The 18,567-nt window shown below is 39.5% G+C and overlaps 1 protein-coding gene across 1 annotated transcript in view; it reads right to left on the reverse strand.

The window, feature by feature from the left end:
* Positions 1–18,567, reverse strand: part of ext1b (exostosin glycosyltransferase 1b) — a 145,109-nt gene that overhangs the window by 1,786 nt on the left and 124,756 nt on the right. The window contains exons 6-10 of the mRNA XM_008422746.2: positions 17,862–17,980; positions 12,588–12,683; positions 4,595–4,684; positions 1,944–2,104; positions 79–250 (exon numbers count right to left, since the gene is read on the reverse strand). Coding sequence (XP_008420968.1) covers positions 79–250; positions 1,944–2,104; positions 4,595–4,684; positions 12,588–12,683; positions 17,862–17,980 — 638 coding nt within the window. The remainder of the gene's footprint in view (positions 1–78; positions 251–1,943; positions 2,105–4,594; positions 4,685–12,587; positions 12,684–17,861; positions 17,981–18,567) is intronic.

An 18,567-nucleotide genomic window follows, 5' to 3' on the forward strand; every position in this document is an offset into this window, starting at 1 on the left:
AGTTACTTTGGTGCTTCCTCACCTGCCCCATCATGGTCTATTAGTAATAATAATAAAGTTACTTTGGTGCTTCCTCACCTGCCCCATCATGGTCTCCTTGTACTGCTTCTTCTGTGTGATCTTGATGGGCGGCAGCTTGGTGACGGCCGACACCAGGAAGTTCATCAGGATGTCCTCGCAGTTGGCCAGCTGGTCCACCATGTTCTTCAGGCTGCTGGGCAGGTAGTGGGTGTACAGGAAGTGGTAGTACCTAAGAGACGGGAGCTGGATTAGGATTACGCTGAGATTACACAACAGAGTTCCTCTATTTGGGATTTAAATATGGCGGCTACTGACAATCGGATTTAAAAAATTGGTACATTTAGCTTCATTTAGAGTTGAGTAGTAACTAGTTACATTTACTCAGTTACTTTTACATAGCGAAACAAAACGATAATATTGTTTATAGCAATAACTTCTGGGACAATTTATCGTTCAACAGTTGTTATAGTGGTGGGAGCTAACCTGGACTGATAGATGGAAGGATGAATGGACAGATGACTAGAAGACACTTTTAGAGAACAGGATAGGGAGTAAGTGGTGGGATCTGGAGAGACGAGTGTCTTCCATATTATATTTCCTGAATGATGCTTCTACTCCAGCGTGATAAGAGCCATATTAGGAGTGATTAGGCGGTGCTGACTGGCTGACTCCGGCCTGATGTGGCGTCCTCCTACAGCAGACTGAAGCCATATTAAAGCTGACAGGACATCAGGTGAGCCTCATGTAGGAGCTACAGAGCTCTGCGTTCAAGACAAATTGACTCTTATTCTAAAACGTAGTCAGTGTCAAAACCCTGGTTTCCTGAGGCTGTGCTCCACTGAACATCACATCTACTTTATGAACTGCAGATCACTGCTTCAAAGCGCTCCATCAAAACAGAGACGAGCTGGAGGGGATTCTCTGCAGACTCAAAGTGGGCGTTTCTAGAGACTGGCTAAAGATTGACTGATTGGCTACTTCCAGCAGCAGAAATATTTCAGAAACTTGTAGAAATCATCTCTGGTGACTGCTATAAAAAGTTGAATGAGAAAAAAAGAAGCTAAGGGTACAATTTCTTTGTCTCAAAAACCAATTTAAGTAACTTTTGTGTTTTTAATGTGTTTTTATTAGTTTTTAACTACTTATGCAAGTTTTACATTATTTCAGTAACAATAACGGCTTTTGTTTTTAATGTAATGAAAAGGTATCAACATCCTCTTCCTACTCTCATTTCTGAGAAGTCGCTACTGTAAAACTGCATGATTTATATTGATGCTCTTATTTTGAAATGTAATCGGACATACCCTATTAAGAGGCGGAAGGAGAAGTTATGGAGACGCTGCTAACGTCTGAACGGCTAACACAATCTGTCTGCCGTTATTACATCTAAGTGGGACAATCACACTTAGATGTAATAAGTGTGATCACACAAAGTCCTCTGATACAGTTTTACATCGTTTCAGTAAGCAAAACGAATTTTTGTTTTATAATAGCAAGGTATCAACATTTCTTAAAAATCGCTACCGATTTGTTGATGCTCTTATTTTGAAATATAACCGGATGTTCTGTTAAGAGGGGCGGGAGGAGACGTTATGAAGACGCTGCTAATGTCGGGCCATCTAACGCAACCTGCCTGTCGTTTTAGTATCTAAGTGTAACCAACCAAGAAGTCTTCTGATATCCTGGGTTACATTAGAAAGCCCGTAAAACGAAACTGAAAAATAACAAATGATAAAAAGTCCGAATCCATAGAAGTGAACTATTTAGTAAAAGAAAAAGTCGAATGACGGACGTTAGTTTCGTCCAATCAAATGCGGCTTTTGAGAAACGTCTTCCTTTGGAAAAGCCTACTTCGTCTGTAGACGTTGCCATTTATATTATGTACCATTTACTTAAAACCTACTTGTGGAGAAGAGCCGTACCTGTGGAACATGGCGGCGCCGGTCAGAACCATAGAGTAGTCGTTGGTCCATTTGGAGGTGTAGCCCCAGCGCTCCTTGTTGCTGTCCCAGAAGTGGCTGCGGGCCGGATAACCCACGATCCGCTCCGGAAAACTCTGCCAGACGGTGAAAGCAAAGTCCACCTGGACAAAACGTCAACAAGGAGGAGAGAATTTACCGTCAATATCATGAGGAAAAAACCCAAACAGATTTAAGCTGGGTTGGTTGGTACACTTTTCAGTAAAAATACAGGCACTTTTCAAGTACGTTTTCAATCTTTTCCAGCACCACACTTTACAAATTAATTAAGAAACTATTTCAATTCACTATTATATGACGTATTAGTTAATAACATCTTCATAGTATTCAACATTGTACGTAAATTAAACTTGTGTTTTGTAATGTCTCTCACACACCATGTGCCCGACTTCTCTGAGAAAAAACACAAATAACACCCACAAATTGTGGGTAAATGATCTTAATGCTCAAATTAAATAAAGTTACAAAACAAATCTCTAAAAATAGGTTTTGGTAGATTTTTTGGAATTCACCAAATATAAATAATTTTTATAATTCTAACAAACCTAAACGAGAAGAAGTTTAGTCTGATTTTTCTTCAGACTGAGAAAAAAAAAGTTTTGTGTGTCTTTTTATTGGGTGTATAAAAATAACTGGTTTCACCTGTAAATAATGCTTTTGAAACATGGATATCAAGGACTTTCCAAAACTTGAATACACCTAATTGAAATTCAAGGATTTCAAGCATCCGTATGAACTGTGACTTTAAGCATTTAGTTAACTATCCACAGTAGAAATTACTTAATTTCAGTTATCTGATTCAAGAAGTAAAATACAAAGTGATACATTTAAGGGTTAAATTAAAGCTTCTACGGAGGTTTGTGGTAAATTGAGTCACCCCTTGTTGCTAGGAAACAGGAAAAACACTGATCAGGTAACCAAAGAGGACAGCATCCTTTAATGAAGTTGGTAAAGGTAAGAAACATCATGGATAAAGTGGTTAAGACTTTTATTTCTTTAAAACATATTTTTAACTTTTTAAGGTGAATTTAGTTCATCATAAGCAAAGAAAAGTAGGACAAAAATCTCCTGCCTTTAAGGGGGGCAAATACTCTCTCATTTATAGGTTTGGATTGTTTTTCTCTCACAATTCGTTTGATTACTGAGGTTATCTTCGTGAAACAAAAGCAAAAACGGGCCCAGTCCCCTCCACTGCGCCTCACATAAAACTCTGGAGTAAACAGGAGGATAAAAAGAACGACTTTGTTTAGATGAAAGCCCAAAAGCGTCGCGGTGAAGAAAAAGTTTTCCTCTGAGCCGACATTAAAGCTGCGACTTCTAAAACCCACGGAGAACAGTTTGTGCTCAGCTATCTTCATGGGAGGAACACAGGTGGAATTAGTTTTGGGTGATGGATTCCTGCCTCCCTCGGCTCTGCCATCTTGATCCGCACCAACAGCCTTTTTATGAGATCTAATTCTGCGCTCTTCAAAGCAGCATCTGGCTTCCCATGGTGCTGCGCCAGAACTCGTCCCCAGTTATAAGAAAAAAAGAACAACAAAAAAAACACCAAAACCAGGAATGATCCTGGTACACTTTTCCACAGCATGTGGAACAAACAGAAACAAACAACAAAATCACTGCTGCTCCCAATTAGGCGAGCGGACAAGCTCAGATGGGTTTCCAAGAGACAACAAACTGAACAGAAGTGAACGTAAGACAAGACATTTATAATTAAAACCAGAATAAAGATAGTCTATTAGGCAAAACTCACATTTTGCACATTTTTATACGTCTGTTTGGGTCTCAACTGATTCTAAAACCAGCCAAGCACTTAAAAAACCCACCCTGCTGTTTTATGGCAAAAAGTTAAAGATGGTGTCTGGAAAATGAGTCATTTCAAAAACCTAAGTCACACATCAGCAGGCACTGCCCCTCACCTAGCAACCCCAACCCCTCACCTAGCAACCCCAGCCCGTCACCTAGCAACCCCAGCCCGTCACCTAGCAACCCAAGTTGAGTTCCAGAATAATTTGATCACCTGAATAGTCCATAGTCAACCTGAATAGTTACAGTCAATATATACACCACTGAATATAAAAATATCTAAAAAAAAATATCCAAAAATATAAACAACTGTATATCAATAAAGTACCTACAGATAAAATTAAGTAGAAATACAATAAATAGATCCAGAATATGGTCTTTTTGTACGTACGGTGCACATTTCACAGAGCTAACTAAAAAGCATGTGTGATTTATTTGTTGTTGCTGTAGTCATGTTGGTTGTGAAAGAAGCTCCACTTAAGCTTTTAAAGATGTACGGTTGTATAATTGCGCATCTGTTTGCTGAGTGTAAACGTTGAGTTGGGGGCGTGGCCAGAAACAGCTTATTTGGATTTAAAGTGATAAGACGCCTTAAAACAACACCATTATGAAATCAGCTCAAAATAGGCAGAACTGAACAAACTAAAATCTCATTATACGATTTTGAGCAAAAAACGTAGTGAACATGTTTTGTATACATCTACCCTAACATGTTCAAGGAAACATAATAAAGGTGTTTGATCTGCAGGTAGCCGAACAGAAAGATGGCGGCTGTGGTGAGGAGTTACCTCTGTGGTGGACAACACGGTGTCTTCGTCCAGGCTGAGGACAGCGTCGGTCACGATGGACTCGTACGGCAGGAAGCGGCTGCTCATGACCTGCAGGGAGGAGAAACAGAACCCAGAGTGAGAAACGAGCCAGAACAGCTGCAGAACCGGGTTCATAAAGGATTATTTGGTTACGAAGCTCAAAGAGACAGAAAGAGCAAAGGGAACTAGATAAATTCTCAATTCATTATACATAGTTGGATTTTTCCTGCTCCTTTTGATGATTATAGTTTAGAAACTAAAAATCTGATCTCAGGGCATTTTATTATTACATGCAACTAGGGCAAAAACAATTAATCAAATTGTAAAAAATCATTAAAAAACAATTATATACAACAGAAAAATATACAAATAAATAAAAGGAAAGGCAGCAGAAAAAGAAAAAAATATTTTCTCTTTTATCCCAAAAATATGTTCAAATAGGGTTCTGCAAATAACAAAACTAAACAAAAACAATATCAACTCAAAAACAATTTGTATTATGATTAATCATAACTGAAATAATCATCAACTAATTTTGTAATCAATTTATCATTAACTGAAGTATATGAACTCAAAAAAAGGCTATTCGCTGAAAAAATAATATTCAGAAAAGTAATTTAGCCAAACAAAATATATGTACATTTTGCATTTAAAATCTAAAAAAACTTTGTCTATGGATACGTTCATGGAAAATTGAGTGGAAGGAGGAAGTGTAGAAAACAAAAGCGCCTACACAGAATGCTGCGTGTTTGTATAAGAATTGATCTTATTTATTTCACATAAAAGAAAAGAGTGTAACAGAAATGTCAACAGGAGGTTTGAGGAAAGAGATGTGTTTAGGTCATGATAGTTAGAACTGATTACAGAAACATGTTTGGAGGCACAGCAGTGATGTCACTGAGAAAATGACAAACACATAGTCGACTAGCAAGAGAGCAATGCTAACAAAAGCCTGGGATCCAAACAGTTTATTCCAGATTTCTACGTCTGAAAATGACTCATCATCTGAAGCCAAGACAGACAGCAGTTCACAGTGAATTTACAGCAGCGTAATGCTAATACGTCTCCATGGAAACCTTTCAGAAGAGCACAAGCCATTGTAAGAGTCGCATTTCAACAGTAAAATAACTTCCTGTTGATTCAGACACTCAGCTGGCAGTTCTTCCTCTCATCTTCTGCTAATTTGGGTCGAGTGGCGACTAAACAAGMCGGAGCGTTTTTCATTTAGCCTGGTTGTTTGTGTAAGAGCAGCAGGAGCATTAAAAATAAATCAACACCAATGTTCATACAGGGATGCAAGTTATTGATTAATGAGTCAATCTTATTGATCTGCTAATTTCATAAGCGGCCATTTTCTTACAAACCTGAGTTTTCTCTTGGAACACGAGGCTGACCGCTTTTTCATGAAATGATGGGGAAATTGATTTCATAATAACTTAAAAACAGAAACATTGTTAAATTTTAACATTATTTTGTGTCAGCTGTTTTAAATACTGACCGAGTAAAACATTAAATTGTGGTTTTCTCACATTATTAAACTTAAATAATTTATAAAACATAACAAAATAGAAACTTCTTAAGCTGAGTGAACTTCAGGAGCTCGTTGAGTGTTTATATTTATGAYCAGAACCACATGAAATAAACTTTTCATCACAAACYGGACTCTGTTTAGACTGTTTCTCTTTCCTGTTCTGGCATAGCRCTGCCACCTTTGTTTCCTTATCAACTTGACCCACTTAAGGGTGACCCGTGGTGCCCTCTGCTGGTTGGAGACCAAACTACAACACTGAAAAAAGCCTAAGCAAACATCATTAGTTAACTGACAAGAATTAATTCAAATCTAATTAACCATTAATTGACAATTAATAAGTCTTAATTGTTTGGATGCACTAACGCAATATGAAAAGGTAAAACAAAGGATTTTCCTGCCAGCATTCCTGGGATTCAACTGCAGACTGATGGAGGTTTAATTGCTCTCAGTGACTGAGGTCATGCATGCAGACGGAGCTGCAGGCTACGCATGGATCTGAAGGAAAACCAACCATAAACCAAGTTGAAGCCAGCAGACGCATGTCAGATGGTTATCAGGTCCTGACAGAAATACGGCTGCAGCTCTGCTGACTCAGCAGCCACTGAGAAGGACAGGTAGCATCCAGATGGTTATCAGACAGTCACTCCTCTCCAAAGACACGAACAGAACCAGAACAAAGTCTGAAGTTGAATTAGAGCTGAAAGAATCTAGGAAGAAAAAGGATAATTTACTTTCCTGACTCACAGTCAGAGCTGCTTGGGATATAAGTAGATTTCTCATTTAAAGAAAAATGGCAGATTTAGCTTTAAATGTGACCTATTACACTTCCTTGAACAGGTTAGGATAGATCTATGGTCTATTCAAAACATGTTCATTACATGGTTCTGCACAAAATAATTCTCAGATCATGAAATGTTAGTCTGGTCAGTTCTGCCTGTTCTGGGCTCCTTTCAGAGTGAGATGTTTTAGGGCCTCTTGTCACTTTTCTCCCAATAAATCCAACTCACAAGAAAAGGGCTGCAAGTAGATTTGCAATTGTGCAACAGYACATCTATGAAAAGCAGAAGTGGAGCTTCCTGCACAACCAACAGGAATGAATCAAGTAGTTTTTGGATGATAAGTTAACAACTATATACTCGTCTTTTCCAGCAGCCATTGTACAGCGCACACAGAGGTAAAACCAGCTGATCAAAATGTGCTAGAGCTCTGCTGGGGTTGCTAGGTGATGAGTGGAACTCTACCAGGGTTGCTAGGTAACAGCGCAGTGTGCATGTAATTTGTCTTAACCTTTGGAAGGAAGGCTTTTGAAATGGCTAGTTTTTCTAGACACCAAAAAACTTTAAACTTAATACCAAAAGCTGCCTGGGTGTCTTCATTTAAGCGCTTAGATTGTTTTAAAAAGCAACTGAGAACCAAATGGAAGAACAAAACTGTGCAAAATATCACATTTAGGCATGCATGGATCAGCCGCCTCCCTTCAATCTGGACAGAAAAATGCACCCCGAGATGAATTCAAAAATAAATCCCCTCACTCTTTAGCTCCYAATATCTAAGGCATGCATTTTTAATGGCGCCTCACACATTCACAGGATTCAGGGGAGACAACAGGCCATGACAACAACAAATGGCGGCTTGGAAAGAGGGGAGGGAAAAGCAAATCTCCTGCTCCTTCCTGCAGGGTGCGGCCTGTCGTTTTCAGCAGTGATGTAGTGCTGAAACAAGTTTCCATTACTGCTGCAGGCGCTTCTTTTCTCCTTTAAATCAATAAAAACACAGAAACGGACCCAGATACATGCTGCAAGTCTTGYGTTATACATGTGGCACAAATTTACTCTTCTCCTCCACGCCAGTTTGAAAGCAGACTACGTACATTTTGCAGCAGAAGAAGCCGGCCTGTATTATACATGACAGCCGCTGAATATTTACAGGAAGCGGAGCGAGTGATGGGAGTGGAGCAACATCTTGAGGATATTTAGATTGAAACGGTTGCAGTGATGAAAGGAGGAGAAAAGAAACAGCAGATTCTTGATGGAGATTTGAACCGGATGTGAGCTGCAACTCCCACAGCTTCACACAAACACATGGGTTTAATTGGTGCTGATACACACACACACACACACACACACACACACACACACGCAGACACACACACACACACACACACACACACACACACACACACACACACACGGTTCTGTCACGTCTTCCAAGCTAAAATCAAAACACAGAATCCTTAATTCATGATTTTTAATCAATTATTTATGTGTTTTTTAATTTTTTAAGTATGGAACCGGAAAGAACTGCAAAAATGAAGAATGGATGATGGACAAATGAATGGATGAAAGGACAGAAGGATGGAAAAACGGACGGGGGAATGATTGGATGAGAGTAAATTCTGGAGATGAAGGCATTTCCTCGTCTGGATCTGGGGAACATTTCAATTTGTGGTCTAGTTAAAGTCTCCCTCACATTAAAGCCAGTAGAGAGGAGCCTCTGATCCAGAGCTCAGCAGCTCCTAAAGGTCCAACAGCTCCAACACGCAGAAACAACACGCCGGCAACAACACGCCGGAAACACGCAGCAACAACACGCAGCAACAACACGCTGGCAACATGCAGCAACAACACGCCGGCAACACGCAGAAACAACACGCAGAAACAACACGCAGCAACACGCAGCAACACCACGCAGCAGCAACAACACACAGGCAACACGCAGCAACAACACGCAGCAACACCACGCAGGCAACTACCAGCTTCATTGGCAGATTATTTCACTAAAACATGGAGAAAATGTCTTATTATAAGGTAAATAATCTGCCAATGTGACAAGTACTTTTTATCAATATTAAATAACTATYGACTTAAAACAAGCTTCTATTTCTTGCTGAAAGTTATTTTTKGTTTGGTTTGGCCTTATTTCAAGTGTCCTAAGATATCTGCACTAGAATCTGGACAAAAACTACTTGGTAAGATTWTGTGTTTTTGCAGTGCATGAGGAAGGGGAAGGGATTTCCTTTGCTCATATTGAGTTGATGTATCTGTGGAAAACATTGATTTGACTCCAGCTTGCTCTCACGAAGCGTCCAGACTCTCATCACTTCAAGTGTTGCTCGTATTTCCAGCGTGTGAGCGACAGACAGGCGAAGAGGGAAAATCAGAGTTTAGAGGAAACGTGAGAAGCTCTTCGCCCTCAGTCTCACTTCATCCTGTGGCCACAAAGAGAGGAAACCAAACAATCCGTTCTCCTGCTCTCCCTCTTGTTTTTCCACCCAGAGAAGAAGAAAACAAGAGACGAGGAGACAGGAGAGTGACAGCGAGACAAACAAGGGAGCGAGACAAAGGCAGGATGAGAGGCTGGTGTTTGTAACGTTAGAAGTGAGACGTATCAGCCTGGGGCTGGTGCTGCTCTCCAGGAACGGGACTCTTCTCAGCGGGAATCCGCCTGCAGCAATCCGGCTCCTCCTCAGCGGAGGAGGAGGGAGGACAGGGAGGACCAGCCGACCGGACACTTAGCAACAAGTGGGGATCGTATATTTGGCCGATTAGGGTTTCAGGAAGTTAAATTTAAAATGAAACTCAGTTTTTTGCCGAGAAACTGACTAAGRAGGTTATGTTGGGTTTAATCTTTATGTTTTTGTGTGAATTTTTACATTTTTGTGCAATTCTGGTAGCTTTTAATCAAGCTCTTTTTATTGGTGTTTATTTAAACACMGCAAAACAATAACAACAGAAACCACAGAAATCCCTCCCACCTCACCAACACTGTACCTGCTCTGTACCGGTAAAGCAGCCAATGCCAGTTTCAGGTTTGTGCAAAAATRACAAAAATCTATCTGCTGAAATTCCTTCAAACATAAGATGTAAATGGCTGCCATTTTTTTAAACAGATCCTCTGACTGCACTGCAAAAACACAAAATCTTACCAAGTGATTTGGATTTAATTTCTAGTTCAAATATCTTAGAACACTTCAAATAAGACAAACTAACTTAAAGTAACATTTTAGCCAGATAAAGAGGCTTATTTTAAGTAAATAACTYCTTAACTGACTCTCTTCTGACTTTTAAAGCACAACTAAAACTCATCTGTTCAAGTTAACTTCCTCTCTTTAATTTTGTTAGTTATTTGGTGGCTTTGTGTTTTTGTAGCAGTTTTCTACTGTTTAATTTGTGTTTTTAATGTTGTAAAGTGTCCTTGGGTGTTTGAAAGGTGCTGACAAATAAAAACCATTATTATTATTATAATAATAATAATAATWATTATTAATAATGATGAAAATGTACTAGTTCCATCTGCAGACAAATTAACTTMTAAGCTGGGGAAAAAAAGTGATAAATTAAATTATCTGCCAGTGGAACAAGTGTGTTTTCATTAATATTAAGGAATTATTATTATCTTAAAACCAGCCTCTATATGTTGATAAAACGTCACTTTTATGTCAGTTTTGTCCTTAAATACATTGAGATATCTGCACTAGAAACTAGACCAAAAGTAATTGGTAAGGTTTTATATCTTTGCAGTGTCTAATCTTCTCCAAATGAATGCAACATATCCTCGGTTAACCAGCCTCCGTGTGCTGGAGGATGTGGATWCCTCCATCTAAAACCATGAGTCTCCTGGCCAGTAGAAAGCAGAAAGATGACATAATCTAGTTTGGCATCATTTTTCCTAAAACCGTCCCACTGCCTTCCAGTTCGGTCAAACGGCTGCAGCGATTCGGTTTGGTCCAACTTGGTCACTTTGGGTATAAAAGCACGGCGGTCTGATCCGGACCAGACCGACCGTTTTGTTCTGCTAATAAAAATGATTTTCTACAGAAAAACGATGAAGGAAGACGGTGAAATAAGGAAGCTGCAGGATAAAGAAGGGATGGAGAAAAGAAAGCCCTGCCTGCGTCTCCCTCTGTGGGGTGAAGAACACAGCTTGGCTCGCCGCAGTAAACACAGAAACACCACAATCACAACAAACCACAGGCCGCCTGGCGCACACACACACACACACACACACACACACACGCAGGCAGAACGCTGGGCCCGTTCTGCTCACTTTTTCAGACGCTGAGGCCTCCTGTTATGACTGACAGCTTGGAATAAACCACTGAGAGTCACGAGRAGGGGAGGAAAACCACAAACCCGCCTGCCGCCGCCGGCTGACTGACTGACAGCGGAGAGGAAACCACTTCCACTCAGGTGAGTCTGAAGCATCGACATCTATAATTCAACAAACTGAGCGATTCCTCAGTAGATGAGGGATTTATAAASAAGAAGTGGGAACGGTCAACATGTTCTCCAGGTTCTACAAACATGTTTTATCGTCAAAAAGCGAAATGAAGAAGAGCTGCAGCCGCTCTGAGCGTTTCACTGATGAAGCTCTGCAGAGTTTAAGGTTTTCTTAAATCACAAACTGCAGAAAATCCTGGTAAAGATGAAGAAAAAAAACTTTAAAACAATCCAGCTTTTATTCCAAGCATAAATATAACAAAAGCAGAGAAATTAGAGGTTCATTAAACAAGAAAAACCTGAATATTTTTCTGATAATTAAGGATCAAAACCAAAAAAAGAAAAACCTAAAACATTTTTTATTTTAATTTTATTTCAAGATTTTTGATTTTTGCTAGATTGAAACAATTTTTTAAATCTAGAAATGAAAAGTTTCATTTTGAATACTTTATACCAATATTGTCATATTAATATAAACTTACTAATATGACAAGAAATAAAACTTCCATAAAGTTTTGAACATAATTAAACGGGAAATATCCAGAAAGTTTWACCTCTGTMGAAGGTAAACACAGATTAACAAAAAATAATAGTAACACAATAAATTATAATATTATTATTTAAATGCTATGTAATAATAATGATTATTCAATATCAGCTTATTGAATAGTAAAAATAATGTTAAAGTGACTAGTAACAATAATATTTTGTCAAACTGATGTTCTGCTGAGTTTGTAGGATTAAATACTGGAGATCATTTTTGTTGGCCAACTACAGTTTTCAGCCGATTCTTTTTTATTTTATGGATTTTAAAATCAAATACCAGTTTTGTTGAAGCTAAAACGAACAAAAGTTGATTCTTGATTATAATTTAGAYCATAATTAAGGTAAAAAACGTGAATCCAAACCAAATAAATGCTTGGTGGTTCTGAAGCTGGGGTCCAACACACAGGAGGGATTTTCCTCCAGTCATCCAGAGTGAAAAACTCTCATTACTGAGGTTGAATTAAAGCTAAAACTGTCCTTTAATGGGATCAGCGCGGCTCAAATCGAAACTCATTAACTCCCAGAGTGAATAAAGATACAGTAGGTTTACCATTTGGGAATATGTAATTAGAAATGATAGCAATCACACCTGTGAGGCATCTGAGTGTGAGTGTGTGTGTGTTTGTGTGTGTGTGTGCGTGTGTGTGTGTGCGTGTGTGTGTGTGTGCGTGTTCACCTTGTTCTCTCCCTCGATCACGATGACGGGCACGGAGGTGGCGGGCCAGCGGTGTTTGGCTGGGAGCGGCTTGTCGCAGTTCCACAGGACGATAATCTGGAAAAGACAGAAAAAATAGTTTTTTTCTAATGTAAAGCTGCTCTAGTTAACTAAAACTAAAGGGGAAAACTGTAACCAACTGGAACTATCTCACACTTTTATCAAAATAACAAAAACACTCTTATAATTATAGATATATTATCCTTTGTTTTTATGTGTATGAATCTATTTATCTGCCTTTCAAACCGAAGTGAAATAGATTTTTTTACGGCGCTGTCGGCGTTTCTCCCAACTCCACAGGAAACTCCAGATTCAATAACTGATTTATTTTTTTAATTGCACCTTCTGTTGAGTATTTATAAACCAATCAATGTAAGAATAATCACAATACTTTGACTTTTCTGAATTGTGCACCGAAAAATTAACCCAAGTATGAAAAAACTACAACTGCGACTATAACTATTAAAATTAGCAAAAACAAAACAAAACTTAAGAATAACTAATAAAACTAGCAAAAATGATACAATATTTAACTAATAATAATTAATAAAAAGTAGTAAAATCAAAACAAGATATAAAAAAACTAATAAAAATATAGTAAAAGTGAAAATATTTAGCAAATAAAAAGTATAAAATGCACAAACTAATTAAGACCAGTTAAATTAGACAAACAATGAAAAAAAACTAAACTATAGTCAGAAACCCTGAATCCTTTTCTGTGCATGTTTAATCATTTATTCCTGTTTCACCCTCAGAGGACCAAACCTACAGATTTAAACCATGAAACACGTGACATTTATGTGGCTCGCGGCCAGAAAATGTCACCTTGTTACGACTTGATTCAATGTTAAAGAGCCGCAAAGGGCAAACGAAGCGATAAAATATTTTCCAATTATCACCGCGCCGCAGCAGCAGCAGCAGCAGCAGCGTCAACATTTCAGACGGGAAACGATCCAATCACGGCGTCCGAGGACGTTTTCCAGTCAGGGGCAAAGGTCACGCCCTCAGCTGCGGTCATGTCATGTTTTAGATGACTCAGACAACGACGCAGCAACCTGCAGGTCAACCGATTCACTGAATTACCACAGCAGGATTCATTAATATTTAATCAGAAACACACACACACACACACACACACACACACACACACACACACACACACACACACACGCCCATAGACGTTTACAGTCACACAGAAGGCTGGTGAGAAATGGTATGGAGACACAGACCATGACAAAGTGCTGTTAGTTAAAGTCAGACAGCAGAGTCGTGCTGTTCTTGGTTTAACAAACATGTCTGCGTTTGTCCTTCAGGTCAGGCCGACCCAGACGGCTTAAACAGAAACAAAAAAACTCTTTTCTTATTTCTATGGCTGCAAAACGTTTGTCTGCTCTGAGTTTTGACTAAAAAAAGCTAAACAATGTCTTTGCTTCTGTGTTCCTGGTTTTGTTCCTCCTTTCAGGGTTTTGTGTTAATCGTTTTATAAATTATTTTGCTCTTTAGTCGTCAGAAGGACTTTTGGTATCAACTGTATGTCCTGCATTATTGAGGCCGCATAGTTTAGTTTCCCCTGGGCAAACTGGCACTTTGTGGTTCTTCTGCATCTCTTTGTGTTTCTTTCCCATAACTGCTTGTGTCCATTTCATGTTGTTGTTTTTTTTTTTTTTGCTTTACAATTTGTTCACCAGTATTATGTTTTTTAAGTTGTAAATTTAATTTGATGTAGAATTAAATCCACCTTAATTTGTTCCTTAATTCTATGTTTTCAGTTGCTTAAGATGTAAAATGTTGTGCAAACATTCCAGCCTAAGAGTTTAATCATGTTTTTATGTTTTTTGTTGCACATTTCAGATCAGACAAAGACAACGTGCATGGATGGATGGATGGATGGATGGATGGATGGATGGATGGATGGATGGATGGATGGATGGATGGATGGATGGATGGATGGATGGATGGATGGATTTGTGAAGAAAACAGTCTCTGAAACAATAATGTTTATAATTATAGTTGTGGCTGGAACGATTAATCGTATTAATCATGATTAATCACTTATTTAAATAATTGCTGACTAATTCGGTAATTGATTAATCGTTAATTGGAGCATACAGACTCAATCAAACAAATGCCATTTGCAGAATGTACAAAAACACCAAAATGTACAAAAATATGTGCATTTTGCATTTAAGATGGAAAAAATAATCTTCTATGTCTAAAACTGTTCTACCCAGAACTCCTCACATGACGTAGTTTTAGTTACACCCGGTTTAAATTCAGTAAAAAATTCTCTTTATGCAATACAATTAATAAAAAACAACATAATTAACAGATATGAAGTCAAGCAGAAAGGAGAAAGGACTTTTTTACACGGTGTTGGAAGTATTATTTTAGCTGCTATGCTGTTGAATTTTAGGGAATAAAATGTTCATTTTGGTTATTTTAAAAAAGGAATCGAGTTATTTGCTTATTTGTATTTGTGATTAGACAAAAAATATGCAGAAAGTGCCAATTTTTAAAAATCATATTAATCTATTGTCAGAATAATCGATTAATCGTCAGAACAATTGATTAATCGTCCAAATAATAGCTGTCTGAGTAAAATAGCCTTAATTATAGTGTGTTGGGAGAGTTTCTTGCAGTGCTCTGACTTAGGCAGACGGATATGGGAACCACATTGAGATGGCGTTGGGAGTGAAAATCCACTCTTGTTTAACCCGTTAATCTCCTGGTTTGGGGTGAACAAAACTCTCTGGGACACGGCAGCAGCCTCCCATTCAGTCTGCGTCTGCCCTGATGAGATGTCCTCCGGCCAGTCTGCAGATTCTCCCATCCTGGTTCCGCTCAGAGGCGTCCCCAGTCCCAACGGAGGTGAACCACAGGAATTTCCCTGCAGCGATCAATAAAGCTTCGTGTTACTCAGGCAGCAGCGACGTCACACACACCGCGGCTCGCCCCGGGGGGACTCTGATCCCTGACTGGACCTGCAGAGCAATGTGCTGGGAGATATTTGGATGTGTGCTGAGGTATTCCCATAAGGCTGCAGCAGCTGTGAGTTAGCGTGCAAAATATGTCACTGGCAGAGGAAGAAGATGATGTACAGCTGTTTGATAAATCGCTAAATCGTCTCCCTATTCTCAGTGAACGGAGATAACAAAAAAAAAAAGAAATCCTTCAGGAAGCTAATGGGGGGGTAAATACTGCTGTCACAGAGAGATAACAACAGGTATGCTGCACACAGACGGGTGTTAATGCGCTCACACACTTCTACTGCGGTTTGATTAGGAAGACAGATGGAGTCTCTGTCGGCTCGCCGCCCTCTCTGGGTGTCGACAGGGAAGTATTGTCTGAGTGCGCCGGATAAACGACGGGAGGAGGAAACTGCAAAACACGCAGCAGGAGGTCTGCCGAGTCAGAGCGCTCCTCACAACGTTTCTGTCGTCCAGTTTTACCCTCTGGTGTTCACCGTTCATTCATTCATTCATCCTCACTCGTAGCACAGCAGCTCCCCTCTTGTTTTTTTGTGCGATAAGAAGAAGAAATGCCCCCCTTCGCTGTGCACCCGGCTCTCCGCTCTGCACGCACAGCCTGGAGAAGGCAAACAGGAAAGCAGCTCCATCAAAGCAGAAAGCTGGGGTGAGACTGATATATGGCTGTTATTGATTAATCAATTATTCTGACAATCGAATTTTTTTAGCAAGTTTTTAATTTAAATCTTTTTCATACAATACTAGACATTAATTAAAATAAAACTTATTTTCTTTACTAAATAAAAAAATACAGATTTTATTGCTTGAAATGCAATAACTGCACCTTTACGCTTGATCGTTTGTAGCACCTGAAAAAAAAATAGGGATACACCGATAAATCGGCCCTGATTGTTAATTTTATGAGATCGTTGATCGGTTCGCTTTCACTGCAATATGTCCAACGAATCAAACCCTTCAAAAATTCCTGTTCCCCCCGGTCGCCTGTGGTGGCGCTGCACCAAAAGCTACTGATGCAAACGACAGAAAAACCTCTGGAGAAGACATGAGCGCCGCTTCCTTCTTCACAGAACGTAAACCAAAATGGAGTAGCATCAGATTTTAGCATTTGTAGGATTTCTCTTTTGTCTTTGGTAAAAGACCACGAGGCATTTCTCCTGTTAGCGCTAGACCTGTGCGTTTGTTCTGATTGTATTTACCCAGAATGCTCTGTGGTACAGTTCACTTCCTTCTGTTGGAGCGGTTTCTGGTCCGCTTCGCATTCATATGTGCATTCAGAGCACTCCAGAGCTCACTTTTTGGTCCACATCAGTTTGATTGTGTATTCACGCCGCCCCAAACAAACCGGACCTTCTACACAAACAAACCAGAGTTTGATTAAAATGGACCAAACATGGCTGGTGTGAATGAGCCCTAAGGGATACAGATTATTTACCCTTTATTTGTGCTACTGGATATAATCCTGGATCTACCTTCATTAGACCAGAGGGAGCCTGTATGAGGGATCTGTTCAATTATCTGTCCATTCTTTCATTTGTTCATCCATCCACCCAGTCTTTCATCCATCCATCCTTTTGTCCAATCATCCATCCATTATTTACTCATTCATTATTTATCCATCCATCCATTTCTCAATTTGTCTGCTCAGCTACCAGTTTTTCCCCCAGCCTGTTTGTCTCTTAGTACATCCGTTCATCCTCCAGTTTAATATTGCAGGTCAGAACATTTTCTGAGCATCTCCAATACATTAACAGTGAAGTTTTGTGTTTCTGCCTAAAAGGGAAGGAAAACCCTGAAAATGTGGAGTTTTGACCTGAAAACCATAGGAACCCTGAATATTTCACTACCGTTGCAAACTATAAATACTGAATTGGATTTACTTTCTCATTCACTCTGTTTCCTGCACAAACAAACCAAAACACACCCACCCAACTCCCACAAAAACAACAGAAAAAAACCCGGCCATCCAGGAGCAAATTCCATTTCATTTCCCGCTTTGGTAAGGAGCAAGCTGGGGAATCAATACACGCCATCTCCAGCTGTGCTGAAGGGGGCTCGGCTGCCATGGAGACAGATGTACCCCGGCTGCAAACTGCTGCTCTAATTCAATCCTCCAGAGTTAATTCACAGCACACACAGACCCGGGATGAGCTCTGCTGTTCTGCTCCGCTTGGAAAATGCAATTGTGGAGCGGGCCGCCGTGAGCCGCATAATGCGGCGCGAGAGTTCAAGGATAACGGCAAATATTTACCTGAGCACAGTACTGGGATTTGGCCACAGCTACCAGTAGCTTGAGAATGGGTTGGGACTGGGACACCAGAGGGGAGACGGCGTGGATGACTGCAGTGAACTTGGGGTACGGTTTAATACCTGAAACACAAACAGAAACACGCAGTCTTTAATGACTCTCACTGAAACTTAAAGGTGACCCGTTATGCTTCCTTGAACAGGTTTGGATCGATGGATTATACAAAACATGTCCAATACATTTTTTACACAAAATCCGACATTTTAGGGTCAAATAAGCTGCTGCTGGCCACGAATCCAACTCAACGTTTACACTCCCACCTAAAAACAGCTGCAAACAGATGGGCAGTTATACTACTGTACATCTTTGAAAAGCAGAAGTGGAGCCTCCTGCACAACCAACAACAATGCAGAAAGTGAAAATCAAAATCAGATCACATTTTATTTGTACAGTGCCTTTCAACAACAAGGCATTTAAAAGCGTTTTACATCATAAAAATACAAAAGCGTAGAACAGTCAACAACTGAAACATTACATTTTGTCAAGTGCCATTGTTACACATCAGATTGTTGGTTAATGTTTCATTGATTATGATTCAAAAGCGACTCTAAACTGGTGGGTTTTCAGTCTATATTTAAAGGTACTCAGTATTTCAGCTGTTTTGCAGTTTTCTGAAAGTTTGTTCCAGCTTAGCAGAATCAGAATCAGT

The sequence above is a fragment of the Poecilia reticulata genome, linkage group LG11 (assembly GCF_000633615.1).
Source record: "Poecilia reticulata strain Guanapo linkage group LG11, Guppy_female_1.0+MT, whole genome shotgun sequence".
In the NCBI taxonomy this organism is placed as follows: Eukaryota; Metazoa; Chordata; class Actinopteri; order Cyprinodontiformes; family Poeciliidae; genus Poecilia; species Poecilia reticulata.